This window comes from Gossypium raimondii, chromosome 2 (genome assembly GCF_025698545.1).
Source record: "Gossypium raimondii isolate GPD5lz chromosome 2, ASM2569854v1, whole genome shotgun sequence".
NCBI lineage: Eukaryota > Viridiplantae > Streptophyta > Magnoliopsida > Malvales > Malvaceae > Gossypium > Gossypium raimondii.
In genome coordinates this window covers 44,036,792-44,054,917 of record NC_068566.1, presented here as the reverse complement: position 1 = coordinate 44,054,917, position 18,126 = coordinate 44,036,792, and the positions used below count along the sequence as shown (strand labels likewise).

General features: G+C 30.2%; 2 protein-coding genes and 1 non-coding gene across 4 annotated transcripts; 2 read left to right on the top strand and 1 right to left on the bottom strand.

Moving 5' to 3' along the window:
* The first annotated feature begins 9,043 nt into the window (after positions 1 to 9,043).
* Positions 9,044 to 11,965, top strand: LOC105789009 (zinc transporter 6, chloroplastic). Of its 2 annotated transcripts, none has more exons than XM_012616190.2 (2): positions 9,044 to 9,827; positions 11,332 to 11,552. In XM_012616190.2, the coding sequence occupies exons 1-2, from the start codon at positions 9,098 to 9,100 to the stop codon at positions 11,451 to 11,453; spliced, it is 852 nt and encodes a 283-aa protein (XP_012471644.1). In that variant the 5' UTR covers positions 9,044 to 9,097; the 3' UTR covers positions 11,454 to 11,552. The 2 variants fall into 2 exon arrangements, with proteins under 2 accessions (XP_012471644.1, XP_012471643.1); XM_012616189.2 differs by having other exon boundaries at positions 9,071 to 9,802; positions 11,332 to 11,965.
* A 1,356-nt stretch (positions 11,966 to 13,321) lies between these two features.
* LOC105789008 (uncharacterized) lies at positions 13,322 to 14,215 on the top strand. Its single transcript, XR_008190890.1, has 2 exons — positions 13,322 to 13,669; positions 13,763 to 14,215. It is a non-coding gene; the product is annotated as an uncharacterized LOC105789008 (transcript).
* A 2,315-nt stretch (positions 14,216 to 16,530) lies between these two features.
* LOC105789006 (RING-H2 finger protein ATL63) lies at positions 16,531 to 17,479 on the bottom strand. The gene has a single exon (XM_012616186.2). The coding sequence runs from the start codon at positions 17,429 to 17,431 to the stop codon at positions 16,679 to 16,681; it is 753 nt and encodes a 250-aa protein (XP_012471640.1). The 5' UTR covers positions 17,432 to 17,479; the 3' UTR covers positions 16,531 to 16,678.
* Between the last annotated feature and the right edge of the window lie 647 nt (positions 17,480 to 18,126).

Here is an 18,126-nt window from a genome sequence, read left to right as displayed (position 1 = left end):
TTCTTTGACTCTATGCACACACTTTTCACCATAAAGAAAGTTGTTGCCCCCATATTTGTGTATATATATGTATGGCACACAAACAAATGGGACCTTTGGGTCTACACCCAACATATTTGAAAGGTTTAAGGTTTGAATTGCCAATGAAATCTTAGGTCAATGATTAAGGTTGAGATATTCGAAATTTTGATATCTTAGGTTTGAACTTAATTTCCATACAATCTTATTTATTCTCACACAATAGGAAATCAACATTCCATACAAATTTTATTGCACTAATACCCTGCATGATTCATCAGGGTAAAGCCTTCAGAATAGTGAAATGTGAGAGATTAGGCAATTTTTTTTATTCTCTTCTATTTGCCGATGATTCGTCAATTTGTCTCATCATTTTGTTCAACAAATACATGAAGATTCTTCCCTGCTTTTTAAAGTAAGAGTTGTAAATTCAATTGAGTACTTGCTCAATTGACATCAAGATTGACTACAACTATGGAAGTTATGAGTTGAAGCGAACTTAGATATATGGAATGTCCTTTCTATTATTAAGATTAAGGGTAGATCAAAAAATGTATCACTGATTTTGTTGGATATCCTAGGTTTGAAATTCAATGATAGATGTTGATGAAGGGCGTATACTTATTCTAACTTGTATTAAGTTTTTATTTTGGACTAACCTTGGGCTTTTCCAGTTGAGACAATCCACTATCGCGGGGTAACCCAGTGGCCCAGGCCTTCATTTTGTATGAAGTTGTGAAGACGGTTTTGACCTTCGAAACAGACCATATTTTACTGCGGGTATATACAAGCACCAAAACCTAACCAATTCATGTATCTCATTGTTGAATAATTTGATGCTATAATTCATGTAAGACCAAGATTGTCACGAGTGATGAGGATGAATTAAATTGAAAAAACAAGTTTCTATTTGATTTTTTTTAATTTACTTTTTGAATTTTTTGTCAAATTTAGTCTCATAATTTGGTAAAATTTTTCGTTTTGGTTCCTGAACTTGAATTCTGTTAAGGTGACGATGAGTCACTTTAAAGTTGTGCCACATTATCACTTAAAAATTTTAAAATATATAATATATAAAATTACGAAAAATGTATTTGAAAAAGTATACAAATTAATTTTAAAAATTAAAAAATAAAATTATAAAGTGACGTGGTTTGAGAATATCACATTTTCATGCTTTAATGGAATCTAAGTTTAGCGGAATGAGAAATTTATTAAACAATAAATAAACTATATTAATTTTTTAAGTTAGTATTTTATTTTAATTAATTCCTTAAGTTTAGTTAAAAATTATAAAATAGTATTAGAAACTCTATTATATGCGTATACATGTGGAAATCACGTATTTAGAACACATATGTAATTTTAAAGTATCATTAAATAAAACAACTTGTTTTAAATACAGTTCATTTTTGTAATTTCTCAACCGAGTTGGCACCTAGTTGACTCGTGAAATCAACTCAAACAAGAAATTTTATTAATAACATAGATGTACAATTGATGGAGATAATAAAGTGCATAATAAAATTAAAATGTATAAGTAAATTAAAATAAAATTTTGGTTGAATCATAAATTTAAAAATCTTTGCAATATAATTGGGTTGGGTTCAAATCTCACAATATAAGTGTTTTTGTTTTTTAATTAAAAGATAAAATAATCTCATAAATTTTAGTATTATCTCATAATATTCTCATAATTTTAGTATTACTTCATAATTATTTGTATGCTTTCAAATTTAACTTTTAGCATTAGTGATATATTTTTTAAACATAAAAAATATTATTCGATGATTTTGAGAAGAGATGAAGTTTTTAGGATAGAAGGGAGGTCTATGCTTGAAGGGTTACGTCTGACTTGGGAAAAGGGATACTGACAGGTTGAACTTGAATCTGATAATGCTCTTTTGGTGGAATTAATTTTGTCTGGCAAAATTATTAATAGCCCTCTTATGGAAATACGGGCCATCCATTCACTGTTACAAAAGAATTGGAAAATTCGTATCCATCATATTCTTAGAGATCATAATGCAATTGCAGATTTCATGGCTAAGCAAACTGGTATACATTTTACTAGTCTATAGGTATATTTTTTGAACCTCCTCAAGCTGTGCGAGAGTTAATCCAAAAGAGTTTTAATTTTCTTCTTATTTTTGTAATCGCTTAATGCTGTTTCTATTTACCAAAAAAAAAATTAATGAGATTTTGTTAAGGGAAAATTATTTGTAATTTTAAATTATTAAATTTGCATATTATATTCGGTTAAAAATTATATATAAGAAATTAAAATAGTCAAAATTAAATAAACAAAACAAATTTTATAAGATAGCCAATATTCGATAATCTCTCATAATTTTAATACTTCCTCATATTTTAGGTAATTCATCATACTTTTGGTACTTCTTCAAGTCTTTTGGTATTTCCTTAATATTTTTTGGTATTCCTCGTAATATTTTATTCTTCCTTATTTTTCTCCTGATAATTTTTGGTACTCCCTAATATTTTTGGCATCTTCTCATAATTTTTGTATTCCCTCATAATTTTTGGCGTTTGTTGAAACTATCGAAATTTATTTATTTTTAGTAAAAAAATATTATTTTCATATTAATCAATTTTGATGGGATTATGTCCAAAAAAATGATAATTTTTAATTTATTAATTTTGCATACTAATATTCGGTACTAAATTGTTACAAAATAGTGAAAATAAATAAATAAATAAACAAATTTATAAAACAAATTTAATTTTATTAAAACAACGAGTTTGGTCCACGAAATTCAGAAAAACGAGTTCGGGAGTTGGTTACGTTCGAGGAAGGGTTAGCACCCTCGTAACGCCCAAAATTGGTACCTAGTTGATTAATTAATGTCTTAATGTCGAAAATTGAAAACTTTGAAGAATTTTTTTTTTTAAAAATACGATCCTTAAAAAACATGGATTAAGATGTAAGAGGATATTTAGCCATTCGGTCCAACGAGAAATCGAAACCCAGCACATTAAGGCACGTTTTCTCGAATTTCCAAACGCAAAACATTGCCTTATTTTAAAATTTTAAAAGGATATTTGGCTATTTGGTCGAACGAGAAAATCGAAACCCAGCACATTAGGGCACATTTTCTCGAATTTCCAAATGCAAAACATTGTCTTATTTTAAAATTTTAAAATTTTAAAAGGATATTTGGCTATTTGGTCAAACGAGAAAATCGAAACCCAGCACATTAAGGCACGTTTCCTCGAATTTCCAAACGCAAAACATTGCCTTAAAAAATTAAAAAGGATATTAATATGCGTAATAAAATGTTAATGAATGCAATAATGCGAGCATAGATAATGCAAAATAGCAACAAAGTAAAATAAAAAGGATAAATAAATAGCATACATGAAACAATAAATGAATAAATAAATAGGACTACAATGCCTTTCAAGATAATAATGAACACATAGATAAATAAACATCAAATAAGACAACAACAACAATAATGAGAATAAATAAATAATAATAATAATAATAATAATAATATGTAAAAAAAAATAATAATAATAATAATAATAATAATAATAATAGAAAACATAAAATAATAAAATCTATGTATATGTATAACAAAATTTGAAAATAGTAAAATATATATATAAATAATTAAGTAAATAATGATAATGCATATATATGTTTGTGAATATATATATTTTAAAATATATGTATACGTATATACAAGTTATAGAGTTTCAGAAAGTAAAATGAATAAGAAATATCAATTCATAAAAATAGAAAATATATAGATATATGGACATGTATGTAAATTACAAAGTATAAGAAATATATATATAAATGCGTATGTATATTTAAGTTATAAAATATGTATATGTACATATATATTATGAAAATGTACTTATGTATATATTAATAATAAAGATATTGAAAGTTAATTAGTTTAATAACCAAAACATAACAAAAAATGGGACTAATTTGAAACTAGGACAAAGATTTGGGGCCAAAATTCAAATAAAATGAAAGAGAAAGACCATTCTGAAAATGCGCGTAATGTAAAGGGACTGAAAGAGTAAATTTCCCTTTTACCAACGCGACGTCGTTCAGATGAGGGCCTAAATGAAAACGCGACAAATCTTAGGGCCGAATTAAAAAATAGGAAGAACTTAATTAATAAAACATAAAAACAATGGAAGGGCTAAACTTGCAATTAGCCCTTCCAACAAAAACACGCGGATCCTCCTTGCGGGTCGGGTCGGTTCTCGGGTCAGCTATAAAACGACGCCGTTTTGTGCCAGAGGGGCTTGCCCCAAAACGACGTCATTTTGGGGGCCTATAAAAACTAAGTTTTTTAGAAAAAAACATTTGGTCTTGTTGTTTCAAAAAAAAAGTTTACAATTCTCTCCCCCTCCCCTCTTTCATCCCAAACTCCGGCCTAAGGTCCGGCCAATCACCGTAGGCAGCGGTCAAAAGGCGAAAAGTCAGGTTTTTTAACCCCGTTTCAAAGGCCGTTCGAAGATCAGGCTTTCACGACCCTAAAATCGAGGTACGAAACCCCAAAGACCCCCTTCCTCGTCCGTTCTCAGTGACTCGAAGGACTCCGGGGACGCCACGACCGCGATGACTCAGGTACGTTTTCTTATATTACTCTATTTATTTCGTATGTGAAGGAAAGAAGAAAAAGAAATAACAGAAATGAACCGAAGAAAAGAAAAAAAATCGAAAAAAAGTCACCTTTAAAATTGTTTTTCCTTTTTTATTTTTCCAGTATTCGTCAAAGAAAATCGGAACCCCTTTTACAATGATCTATTCTTGGCTTTATAGCCGATTTACATGAGTTTTTTAGTCTATTTCCTATGCTTGTCATGTCTGCCTTGATTTGTTTGCAGGGATCGGCGCAAGTGGATGGAGATGACAGTGGCAGTTGGCGGTGGTTGCTGGCAGAGCAGGTGAGCAGAAGACCGAGGGTTAGAAGACCCTAGGTGCGGCGCCTAGGGTTCCTCTGTTTTCTGCTAGGGTTTTTCTTGTTTTGGGTTTTGGGCTGAGGTTAGGCTATTGGGCCTGTTTAGGTGGGTTTAGTTTGGGTATTTCGGTAATGGGCTTTGGGTATTGGGCCGTTTGGGCCCGAGCAAAATTAGGTTGTACATTTAAATTATTAATTTTGCACACTAATGTTCGATACTAAAAATATTATATATAATGATAAATAAATATAAATAAATAAAGAAAACAAATTTTATAAGACGAAGCAATAATTGTAATCTATCATATTTTTTGGTGTTTTCCTATTTCTTTCTTTATTTTTCTTTTGTATCTCTATATAACTGTAGATACTTCTTCATGTTTTTTTGGTATTTCCTAAGAATTTTTATATCCCTCATAATTTTTGTTCTCTCTCATGATTTTTGGTTTTATCGTGATTTTTGGTATTTCGTCATGTTTTTTTGGTATTTTCTCTTCTTCTTTTTTTCATAACTTTTGATGCTTTCTCATGTGTTTTGGTATTTCTTCACAATTTTTTATATCCTCTCATAATTTTTTGTACTTCCTCATATTTTGTAGTATTTCCTCATGATTTTTGGTACTCTACCTGTTTCTCATGTTGTCCTTTATAATTTTTTGTACTCCCTCATGTTTTTTTATACTTCCTCTAGTATCTGTTACGTTTTTTGATACTCCCTCAGAATTTTTGGTATTCCCTCTCCCTCGTATATTTTTGGTACCCCCTCGTAATTTCTGGTACTTCATTATATTTTTTAGTTTGGTATTCCCTCATAATTTTTAATACTCTCTCATACTTTTTTTTTGTATACCCTCATAAATTTAGGTATGAGCAATTTAACTTTTTGTATAAAAAAATATTATTTTGGCATACTAAGGAACTTTGTTAGGATTTTGTTGGGACAAACCAATGGTATATTTGGTATACAAAAAATATCATTTTTGCATTTATAGTATTATTTAAATCATTAATTAAGTTGGTGTCACAAATTAATCAAGCACTAACTCAATTAGAGAAATTTCAAAAATGCTCTTCCGTAGTTAAAATAATTTATATTATTTATAACACCTTTTACTCGAGTTAAACTGATAACCCGAGCAACGGATGTCACATTTGGCACTAAGTCTCTTAAATACCAAATATTTATGTATATGAATTGCTAGGCTTAATTTTATTCTTATAGAGCTCAATTTACAATTCTCGAATCATTTCCAAATATTTACTAGCATATTTAATCTTCAATATGTATTAGATTAACGTTCAAAATATCATATTTTCATTTTTATTACCAAATACTATGACACCCCACACTCGACTTAATTGCCAAGTCCGAATGTGAGACACCACATTTGTTGCCAAAGCAACTCAAACTAACTCGTACATTGAATTCAACATGATGAATTTGAATTCATTGCTATCACAATCTCATAAACAAGCATATGACATTTACATATCATAATTCATATTTCATTTTCACCATTTGATTAGTTTGAATTCGTTACATAACATAATTTGTACATGCATTGATTTATTGAATCATCCTTACATTGTGCTTAATTGCTACGTTGCTATAAATTAAATGTTTTACTGTTTGTACGGTTATATATAATGGTTTAAAAATTAGACTCACACTGAGTCGTCATAAGCTCACTCCCCCCTTTTTTTACCTCTCAAGTAACACAAAAATCTAGGACGCGGAATAGCATCGAAGGAACCTCATAATAGCGACTTGTTTTTCTTTTATTTTTATTTTAAAGTTTCCATTTGAGTTCCCTTATTCATCTTGGGTTTGCAATTATTAACTATTACTTGCTTTTATATCTTAGGTTTGGGATTGTCTAACTTATTAATTTTAAGCATTATACTTAGTTAATACTCTGATAATTGCATGCTATTCGGTTTAGAAAATTATTATTTTTAACAATGTTTTTCATCTCTGCAAAATACTTGAAAGTTTTGAAAAGTCTTTTTAAACCTTAACCATTTTTCCCAAAACTTGACATTAATAAATATTGTAATTGAATTGCTAAGTAAAGTCGATTTGATTAATGAATGTTTTTCTTAAAAATAAAAGAGCGGTTTTCATAAAATTCAACTAAGCAAAAGAATAGCTTTACTGGATCACTTTAGTGATCAATGTAACACCTTTAACTTAGTCAAAACTCCTAAGTCGGGCCATGAGTGTTACATCTTTTCCAATTCCTTAACTATTAATTAATTAATAAAAATATTTAAAAATAAAATATTAATAACAAAATATTTCAACTAATTAAAATTCAACACCAATATCCATAATAATCATGATGTTTCATGATAATTATCTTAATAGGGAAATGACCATTTTACCCTTCAACATCCTCCACAATTCTTTCCTCGAATCATCACTTAATTTGGTAAAATTATAAATTAGTCCTTTATACCACTTATTCAATTTGGTCCCTACACACCAATTTCATGTCATAAGAAATTAGGTTATTTTCACTTTTGTTCCTTCAATTTTCTCATATTTATGCTTCAACCCCTCAAATTTTGAATAATTATCTTGAACCTCAAAACTTTTTACATCTTTAAGATTTAGTCCTTACTTTAATTTAGTATACCACAAACATACTTCTCAATTCAACTTTCTTTGATACTCCTCAACCTTCTCTTTTATCACTTTCATTTCCTTATTTTATTTTAGTGAGAAATCAATTGTACTCAATCTCGATCTATTATTGCTTATAAAGTACAACAATTTTACGGGTGTTAAACCACATTTCTTGTATATACACACAACTAGTTTGGGTTAGTAAAGTGCTAATAGAGCACTTTGTTTGTTCAAATAGGAAATGTTATTTTGAATGCAATTTTGTAAGTAAACTAAAGTGAGTTACTTAGTTTACATCTAAGCTTTTAAGGGGAAAGACTTAGAGGGGGAGTGATCCTTTTAGACTATAGAGTAATATTGTTATTTGGTGAGTGAGTAGGACTTAAATAGTAGCTTGTACTTGTTGATGCATAGTGGAATATCTCTTTGGGTAAGGTCTCGGAAACATAAGAAATTTATGAATTGTGTGTAGGGGTAGAGCTAAAGGGGGTAGATAGTGGCCCTAGCCCCCTTCAAAGGAAAAATTAACCCTTTAGTCTCTTTAGAAATTGCAAGTTTTAAGTTAATTTAATGGTAAAAATTATAATTTAGCCCCTTTTAAAAATTTAAAGTTCAACTATAGCCTCTCCAAAATGAAATGTTTATAGTTTAATCCTAGGAAAAATTGTAAAATTTTATGTTAATACAATGATGAAATAACATTTTTAGCTCTCTCAAAAAATTATAATTCAAATTTGACCATTCCAACAAAATTTTTTAACTTAACCCCTAACTATGTGAACAATGTTCTAAATGTCCATCTTTATTTTTCTACATTAGTCGCTTAATCTAGTTGCAACTTACTTTATAGATGAACTTATATCTGCCAAGTAAAAATCAACTAACTTTCAAAAATCCCTTTGCTAGCATAGCGATACTATGTGGCATAAGGTAGATTCATCTTCCCTTCCCTATCGAAAATGAATTGATAATGATCTTAAAACAAATACAACACACCACTCAATAAGCTATTCATTGATAATATGTTAAATCTCAATAATAAAAGGGTAACCCAATAATTAGCTATAAACACCAAAATCTCAACTCCGTTCTAGATAGGACCTCTAACACTTCTCATTTTTATTTTTAACCTTACACTTTCTTTGTTGAATTCTTGAATTAAATATGGAATAATGTTTCGAAGCACAAACTTTGATATATTTTGATTCTTTTTTAATTGCAAATGATCAGTCGCTCACTTTGATCCAACCCAATGTCTAGCGAGACATCAATGATTATACTTATACTAAAAATTTACTTTATTAAATAACAAATATTATAAAATGCTAAACGAAAATTCATATCAAGTAACATTTTCTTCATTAATTTTCTACACTAAAAACAAAGAGGAAAAAGGAAAAATGGAGGAAAATTTTGTCCCTAATTAATACCACGCTAACATTTTCTTCAAATTGGGCCCCATCAACCCCCATCCCTAATTAAATCATCAATTTTCGTCCTCTTGATGCATACTCCCACTTCCATTTCTCTTACAGTAGGAGCCATTAAAGCCATGTCTCCGTGCGTGACCGACGCCGCTCGAACCCTCGGCTGCCGTGACAGCGCCGCCGCGTCACACCTAAAGCTCGTCTCTCTTGTAGTAATCTTCATCTCCAGCATCGTCGGCATATCTTCCCCTATCTTCCTAGCTCGTTACTTCCAAGGCAAACCCGTTTACGACAAGGCGATTTTGGTAATCAAGTGCTTCGCCGCCGGCGTCATCCTCTCGACCTCCTTAGTTCACGTCCTCCCCGAAGCCTTCGCTGCTCTCTCCGATTGCCACGTCGCTTCCCGTCATCCGTGGAAGGATTTCCCTTTCGCTGGGCTGGTCACGTTACTCGGAGCCCTCCTGGCTCTTTTCGTCGACTTGACGGCGAGCTCTCACGTGGAGCACGGTCAGAGTAAGCCGACCGGAGATTATTTGCCGGTGGTAACACAGGAGGGGACGACCGGAAAGAAAGTGGAGAATGATTTGCCGAACGAGGAATTGGTGAAGCTTAAGCAGAAGCTGGTGTCGCAGGTATTGGAGATTGGGATAATTTTTCATTCAGTGGTCATCGGAGCGACGATGGGGATGTCGCAAAATCAGTGTACGATTAGACCGCTGGTTGCAGCGCTGGCTTTTCACCAAGTCTTTGAAGGCATGGGTCTTGGTGGCTGTATTGCTCAGGTAACCAAAAAAGAGGGAAAAAACTGTAAGTTTCCCTTTTTATTTTTACTTTTTATTACAAATGGTTAAATTACAGCTTTCCGTCATTGCATTATATTAAATTTGGAATTTTATTTTTATATTTATTTTGGATTTTTTTTTTATTCATATGGTGTTGGAATTTTCTAATTACATGTTTGTATTTTTGTGCGATAGATATATATATATATATATATATATTTTTAATTTTAATTTTTATAATATTAATTTTTGTTTAAATTTTTTAATGAATTTCTTTAAAAATAATTAATAAATTAACATTTAATGTAATTATAAAATATTTTAAAAATATTTAACTAATTTACATTTATTTATATTAATTTTTAATTTTAAAACATATAATATTAAAATAATACAAAAATTCATCATGATTTGAATATTAATATTAATATTTTATAATTTAAATAATATTGTTAATAATTTCTTACAAGTTATTTATTTTATATATATTGTTAATTTGTTTTAATGTTAAAATTGTTAAAATTTGATTTTTTGTAATTTTATATTTATCTTTGTTTTACTTTTAACCAAGGAATGAAATTAATTATTATTATATTTGAAAATATAAATTTTATTTGATAAATATTATTAATATGTATTATTTTAAAATATATATATTTTAAACTTAACAATTAAAAATTTATTATTTTTAGTATTATAATATTAAAAATTATTTCAATTAAGTAAAATCTTAAAATAAACAACAATTTACTTAAAATCAAATATTTAACGTATAAAAAATATAAAAAATTAAAACAAAAGACATGGAGTAACTTAAAAATTATAAGAAAAGGAGTAAAAGCTTTAAATAGAGAGTACTATGGGACTAATTTTTTTAACCTCTTATTGATATATATATATATATATGATAGGAATAATTTTCATCATATGTTTAAGGATTTTGTTTATTAAAAAAAATTTGTTAACTCTTTCTCAGAATATTCGACGAAATTACCTATTAGAGGGACTGAATTAAATTAGTCCATTTACTATTAAATGAATTAATTTAATCATTGTACTATTAAAGAAAACTAAATTACAACATAGTTAACAAAACAATATTTATTGTTTAAAAATGACATAATGTTTTCTTCATTAATAGCTCAACCCCAAACAAAATATTTCATTTGTGTAATCATAAAATCTGTCAAAATATAACTATGTTAAATATTAAATGGCATTTTAAACAATAAATGTTAATTTTATGATGGACTTTGATACTTGAATTTAGTAATTAGGTTCATTTTGATCTCGGAATTTAGAATCCGTCAATATTTTATGATGTGACACTCTATATTTTTAATTTTCGGTGATGACGTAACATAATCAAATAGTGTCATGTTATCACATTTTTATATTTTCAAGCTCATGGGAATAGTCTTGGGAATTTTTAAAGAAAAGCTACATTGCATCCAAAGTTTGATATAAAATTTTAATAAATATATTTTTTAATTAATGCAGTTACCCTATTGTGATTTTCTTTTTTTCAGGCGGAATTCAAAACGGGAACAGTGGCATACATGTGCTTTATGTTTTCAGCGACGACACCAATGGGAATAGTCTTGGGAATGGTAGTATTTGCAGTGACGGGGTACGGCGACAGCAGCCCTAATGCGTTGATAATGGAAGGGTTGTTAGGTTCTATGTCGTCGGGCATACTCATTTACATGGCGATGGTTGATCTCATTGCCCTCGATTTCTTCCACAACAAGCTCATGTCTTCCCAAATGTGGTTGAAGAAAGCTTCTTTCATTGCCCTAGTTCTTGGCTCTACCTCCATGTCTATCCTTGCACTTTGGGCTTAAATATTTATTTGTCTACCCCTTTTTTAAAAACATAAACAAATGGAATTGTCACACACATATATATACACACATGTATGTGCAGCTTTGCTGTTGGAAACTCTTAGTATTAGTTATCATCTAGCGAAATTAGGGATGGTAATGTTCGAGCACGGATGGGACCAAGATAAAACATCGAATTAGTACTCTAATTTAATTTTTTTTAATTCAACGATGATTCGAATCTAGGTTATCCTTAAAAAGGATAAACACTCAATCAATATGTCAAAACTTAAAGCTAATAATATCTATCTATAATGTATACTATTAGCTTTTTCTATAACTGCTATCCGTTATAACGTATTATAATGTCTGCTGGCAGGGTTGCATGGGGAGCGCCACTAGGCTGGAATACCAGAGCTTTTATTTATCTATAATATATATAAAGATGACGAAGTGATTGATTTTCTATATTCAATTTTTAAGCTTATACTTCAATAAATTTTGTACTTCAAAATTAAAACTTTTGATTTTAAAATCTTCATCAATTCGTTAAATTAGCTAATATTTTCTTTCAAAATTTGCTGACACAGTTATTTACATATGATGTGCAATATAATTGAAGGAATATAAACATCGTAGGTTGAATTTTTTGTGAGAAAATATTATTAGTGTTAATGAATGGATTCAGATTTTAACTTATTTAAGAAGATTTTTTTTAAGTATAAGGATTAAATCTTAAACTTTTCTAAAGTATAGGGATGTATACCAATTTTAACCATATTTCAATGACTATAATAATTAGGGTTAATTCCATCAAGCGTCCTCAAATTATCACCCAAAATTTAAATTGGTCTATAAACTTTAAAACATTCTTATTAATTCTTCAAAGTATCAATATTGTATCAATCAAATCCTTGCATCAATATAATCGTTAATCTAGGTGTTAAATGTCAATTTGAATATGATATCAAGCATATTTAAAACATGCAAATAAGATTGTAAACATGTATATACAGAGGCAGATACAAGCCCCCAAAAAAAAAATTTGAAAAATTCTAATTCTAGTCCCTCTTTAAATGATCAAATTATAAATTAATATAGGGAAAATTATGTTTTTCCCCAAAACATGAAAAATATTCTATTTAATCCCTTAAAATGATAAAATAATAAATTAATACATGATAAAATCTATAGTTGACATTTCAAAATTTATAATTCAAATTTGGCCCTCCTAAAGAATTTCTAGATTCGCCCCTATGTATATACCTACTCCACGTTCAACTTAAATTTGACATGTAAAAAAACAATGTCATTAAAATTCAAAAAAGCTGTTTCGTTTTTTTTTTTTTTAAACACACTAGATTTAAGTTGCCCAGAGTAGGTATATACATGTTTACATTTTGATCCATGAGTTTTAAATATACTTCACATCAAGTTTGAGCTAGCATTCAATGTCTATGCTAATAGTTAGGCTGAAAGAATGACCTATTTGATACAATATTGATACTTTAATGACTAAATTAAAATGTTTTGAAATTTAGGACTAATTTAAGATTTGGGTGATAATTTCAGGACCTAAAGAGTAACATACAGATCAAAGGTGGTGCTTTCTCGTGGGAACTGAATCCACTCCAAAGCTATAAAGCTACGGTGTAACTGCTAACCAATATAGCCCTTTCATGTTAATAAATGCAACCAACCATGATGAAGAAAATCAGGTCAGGATAAACAACAGTATGGGTATACTACAAACCCCCAAAAAATTGCCCATTCAACACCTTTATATATTCTAATATTTTCAATCCCATCCTCCAAAAGAAAAAAAAACAATTAGCCATTTTTATGGCCTCCAAAATCTTTCAATGGCACTTCACCATCCTCAACCACACCAACATGATCCACTCACACACTAGAGGCCTTTTCCTCTTGCTGATCTTTTTCTCTTTACTTTTTCTCATCACCACTCTCTTCCTTTGTGCTCATTGGGTGTATAGCCACTGTCTCCTCTCAACAGCTGCTGCGATGGCTAATGCAACACCACCAGGTTCTTCCCTAGGGCTGGACCCTAATGCCATTAACAACTTGCCAATCATTTTGCACACAAAAGGTGAAGAAACTGAGTGTTGTATCTGTCTAGGGGTGTTTGAAGAAGAAGAGATGGTGAAGGTCTTGCCACAATGTAACCATGTCTATCATTCTCAGTGTGTTGATAAGTGGCTCGGTTCTCAATCAAGCTGCCCGCTATGTAGAGCTTGTTTGAATCCATTCACTTCTCCATTACAATGAAAGTCAAATTACTCGGACACGGTTGTGAGTATCCCATATAATATTGTTTGAATTTTTTTCTATTTTTTTATATATTTAGAGGATCTTTAAAGATCGTATTCGTACTTGATCCAGACATGATTAATACTTAACAAGAATGAATGTTCAGAATAGCCAACTAGAGAGATAAGGAAAATCAAGTGATCATTGATGGCATAGTCATCACTCAAATTTATTTTTTTTTCATTTGTGTGTGAGGCCCTTTGAGCAACTTACATCATTATCTTCTTTTCTTTTGGCTTAGATCAAAGATTGATATTATTTATGGGTGTTTTGTGGTGAAATTCTGCTTCCTGTCTTGTATGAAGTTTGAGATTTTACCATTAAAATAAAGATTTTGATTGCAATAAATAGAAGTGAGTTATGAAACTAACGTAATAATTTAAAAGGACCTAAGTTTAAATGCGATAAAACGTATAAAATACAATTGTTGGAGCATTTGTATCATAAATATGATAATAAATTAAAAACCACTTCTTTACTTCAACATGTAATGTTGGGATGACAATAGAACGAGACAAAACATCTATTTAATTGTTTTAAATTTGATTTGATGCTTCTTTCTATTGTATTTAAATTAAATTTTATTTAAAATTTTAATACTCAAATCATTAAAAATAATATTCCCTGACTCTATCATGATAGGTAGTATATATTATATATTATAAGGTTTTTAAGGGTGAGCTTGGATGGGCGGTGCGTTTACATGCGGTTAGTGTAAAAACAGCGGTAGCGGTAAGATTAGATACTATAGCGCGAGACAAAAAGTAAGCTAAACACACTGCACCGCACTGCACCCAATGGCCATCTAAACCAACCTTAAATTTTTAACGTGTTCATGTGACAAGGGAAGAAAATAAACATTTGTGAAGGAGAAATTTGCAACATAAACCCCTCTTCCTTTTTCATAATTTTTAATTGTGTTTTGCAGTTATATTTTTTTATATAATTTACTTATATTCAATAATTCAAATTACAACTTTACATAAATTTTAAAACAGTTTAAAAAGTCTTTCTAAGTTTATCGATTGCTAGTTTTACAAAACTAAATCCACTATTAAAATTGAAATAGATATTTAGTGGTCACAATATTTAAATTTAATTAATAATCTACATTAACGGATTAATAATTAAAATTAAATTAGAAACTATATATAAAAATTGAATTCCACACAACCTACTATTATAATATTTATATTTTAAAATATTGTTTATTAAATTCAGTCTAATATCAATTACCGTATTTTTAAAATTAAATGTATGTATTATGTTTTAATTTCGTAACCATTTTATTAACAAAATGTTACAAAATCTATTAAAATTTTAAGAAATAATTAAATATAATTTAATTAAAACATATAATCAACTCGCGCATCACGAGTAAAAAAAACTAGCTATATTATATTATATTATATTGATTTTTATAATATTATAAAATCTTATAAAAATTAAAATATAAATATGAAATATATAAAAGTTATAAAAATTAAAAAATCTAATTGAAAGATGTAGAAAATCTATATTATTATTTAAATTCTTGACTGAGTTGATGTTACTCTCAACCAAATCATCAACTCAGTTAGAAAATTACGAAAATATCCTTAATTAAAATAAAGTATATTATTTGAGGGTAATTTAGTATTTTTATTTAAAAAACCAGTTACATTAATAAGACTTTTAATGTGTCACTCAATTAACTAGTTGCAAGCCATACATTTCATTATTTATTATATGTTATTTTTATTAGATAACCCGTCAAGTTATGTTAAAAATAAAAATAAAAAGATAAGCCATCAAGTTAGGGGTTATTTCAAGAATTCGTCCTTATAAATTCAGATTGGATGGGAAGCTGAGGATTCTGCCCAAGAAAAAGAACAGCAAAGCAAAAATAATTTTAACAGTGATTCTGACACATGTTTGTCCTTCAGTCACAGACTTGTGAACTGTTGTCTGCTGCAACAAATTAGACACTGAAGCAGATGCCAAAATTGAGCAAGTGGTAACAATTATTCAATCCATTGGTATGAGTTAAAACGTTTAATACATGGATTCTGCATATGGCTTTCATCTTTTAAATTTAACCAAAAGCTATTATGATCAACAATTATCGAAGCCCTTGAACAGTAATTAAATCCATTTTGAACCTAATTAAGTACACAGAAATGTGAAGGTATGAAAATGGAGTTAATTCGGAAATTGAGGGACTAAGAGTTATATTAATAAAAAGAACAGAGAAAAGCAGGTGAAATGAATGGGCCTGAGGTGAAGCAAATGGTCCAAAAATCCGACCAAGGATTTGGATTATCTAATAAATATATGTGCAGCATTTGTTTGACCATTTCTGTCCCTCACATCACATGATTGATTAATTAACATTGACCAAAAAACAAGGAAAGACTTTTGTCCCCTTTTGCATTTCAGACAATCTTTTTTTTTTTTATGGTCCTGGGTTTATACTATTGCTTTTGCGACAACCATATGCGGCCACCATGCTCCATCTCAATCTCCTTCTTTTCAAGTTCTCATCACCTCATTTTCGATTCATTGGGTTTGAATCATTGAATTTTAGGAATTTTCGGATGAATGGAAAACGAGATTAAAATTACGTGGCTCAATGTAGGAGAAAGATGATAAACAAGTTTTCCGACATCTATACACAAAAAAGTGATGTAATTTATGAACATGAAAAAAGAAAAAGAGAGCAAGTAAATCACTCTGTTCATCATCCTCAAACTTGAAGATCACCGCCGTTTGATGTGGGAAAAACTTTGCTCTCTGATCTGTTCCTACTCAACATTCTCTTCAAAGAACAACCAATGGAAGACGAAGCTGAAAGATCGTCATCATCATCGTCAATGGGTGCCGCAATTTGATGATGACGACCAGAATCTAATGATTCCCCCACAGTCTCCGCTGAACTGACTTGAGATTCAGCATCATTGGTCAACAACACAGGCGCTCTACAAATGGGGCAATTGGAGTGAGAGTGGAGCCACATATCAATGCATTCAAGGTGGAAACCATGGCCGCACTTGGGCAAGTTCCTTCCAACATCGTTATCCTCGAACGGACTTAAACACACGACACAGTCTAAGTTGTGTAACCCATGCTTCTTGTTGTTGTTGTCGCTGTGTTCATCTAGTTTGAAAACGAACAAGGGGATGGAGGAAATGAGGGAAGGATCGAGACCCTTGGATGGGGAGGAGGCGGAGGCGTTGTTGTCGAAGGAAAAGGCGTGGAAATGGCGGAACCGGTCGTGGGGGAAGACGTGAGAGAGAGTGGAGGAAGATCGGCTCCTTTGGCGAGCATGAGCCAAGAACCACTTGGCGTAGAGATGGAGGAGGAGGACGAAGAGGATGACGAGGAGCAATGAGATGATGGCAGCCAGCAGCACGTTGCCTTCGTAGGAGGAAATGGTGCTCACGAGATTTGATAATGGTGGGTTTGGGGTCTGCTGTTCTGACTCAATGGTAGCTGACATTTTTTTTTCTTTTTTGAAGATGAGTGAGCTGCAAATATGCAGATGGGGTTTGGAATTATTTGAGTGATGGGGATGGAAATGCCTTCATATATATCATTTATTTGGAGCTCATGTAATCACTTAATCTCTGTTTTATGATTTATTAAGGTTAATATTTTCGAGGTCTGTAGTTGTTTTTTTCAATTAGTATTGATTTACTGCCTTTAATAAGATCGCTTTTTTTTATATAATATAAAAAATTTTATATTAACATTTAATTAATAGTTAAAATATAATTTAAAAATATTATTTTATTTTGATAAAAAGGCATATCGAGTTAGAATTGGGGTCGAATCGCCTTTTCATTGTCATCTCTAATCTTTTTTGGAATTCAAACATGAATTCTCTACTTAAGAGTATAATGCATTGTCTTAATAATCAGTTAAACCGGGCAAATCATCAGTTCTCGATTCAACACAGGTTGATTGTCGCTTAAAAAATAATTAAAAATTCATAAAAACTAATAAAAAATACCTTTTAAAAACCAATTCAACCGGTTCAACTATCAACGTTGTTTTAGTTGCTGAACTTTCACCTCTCCCGATGTGGTGATAGATTTTTAATCCAGCCGATCCGACCAACACTGACATAATAATACTTGAGAGTGCACCGAAGGATTACTTGTGATAAAATATTAAATGATGATTAATAAGTGA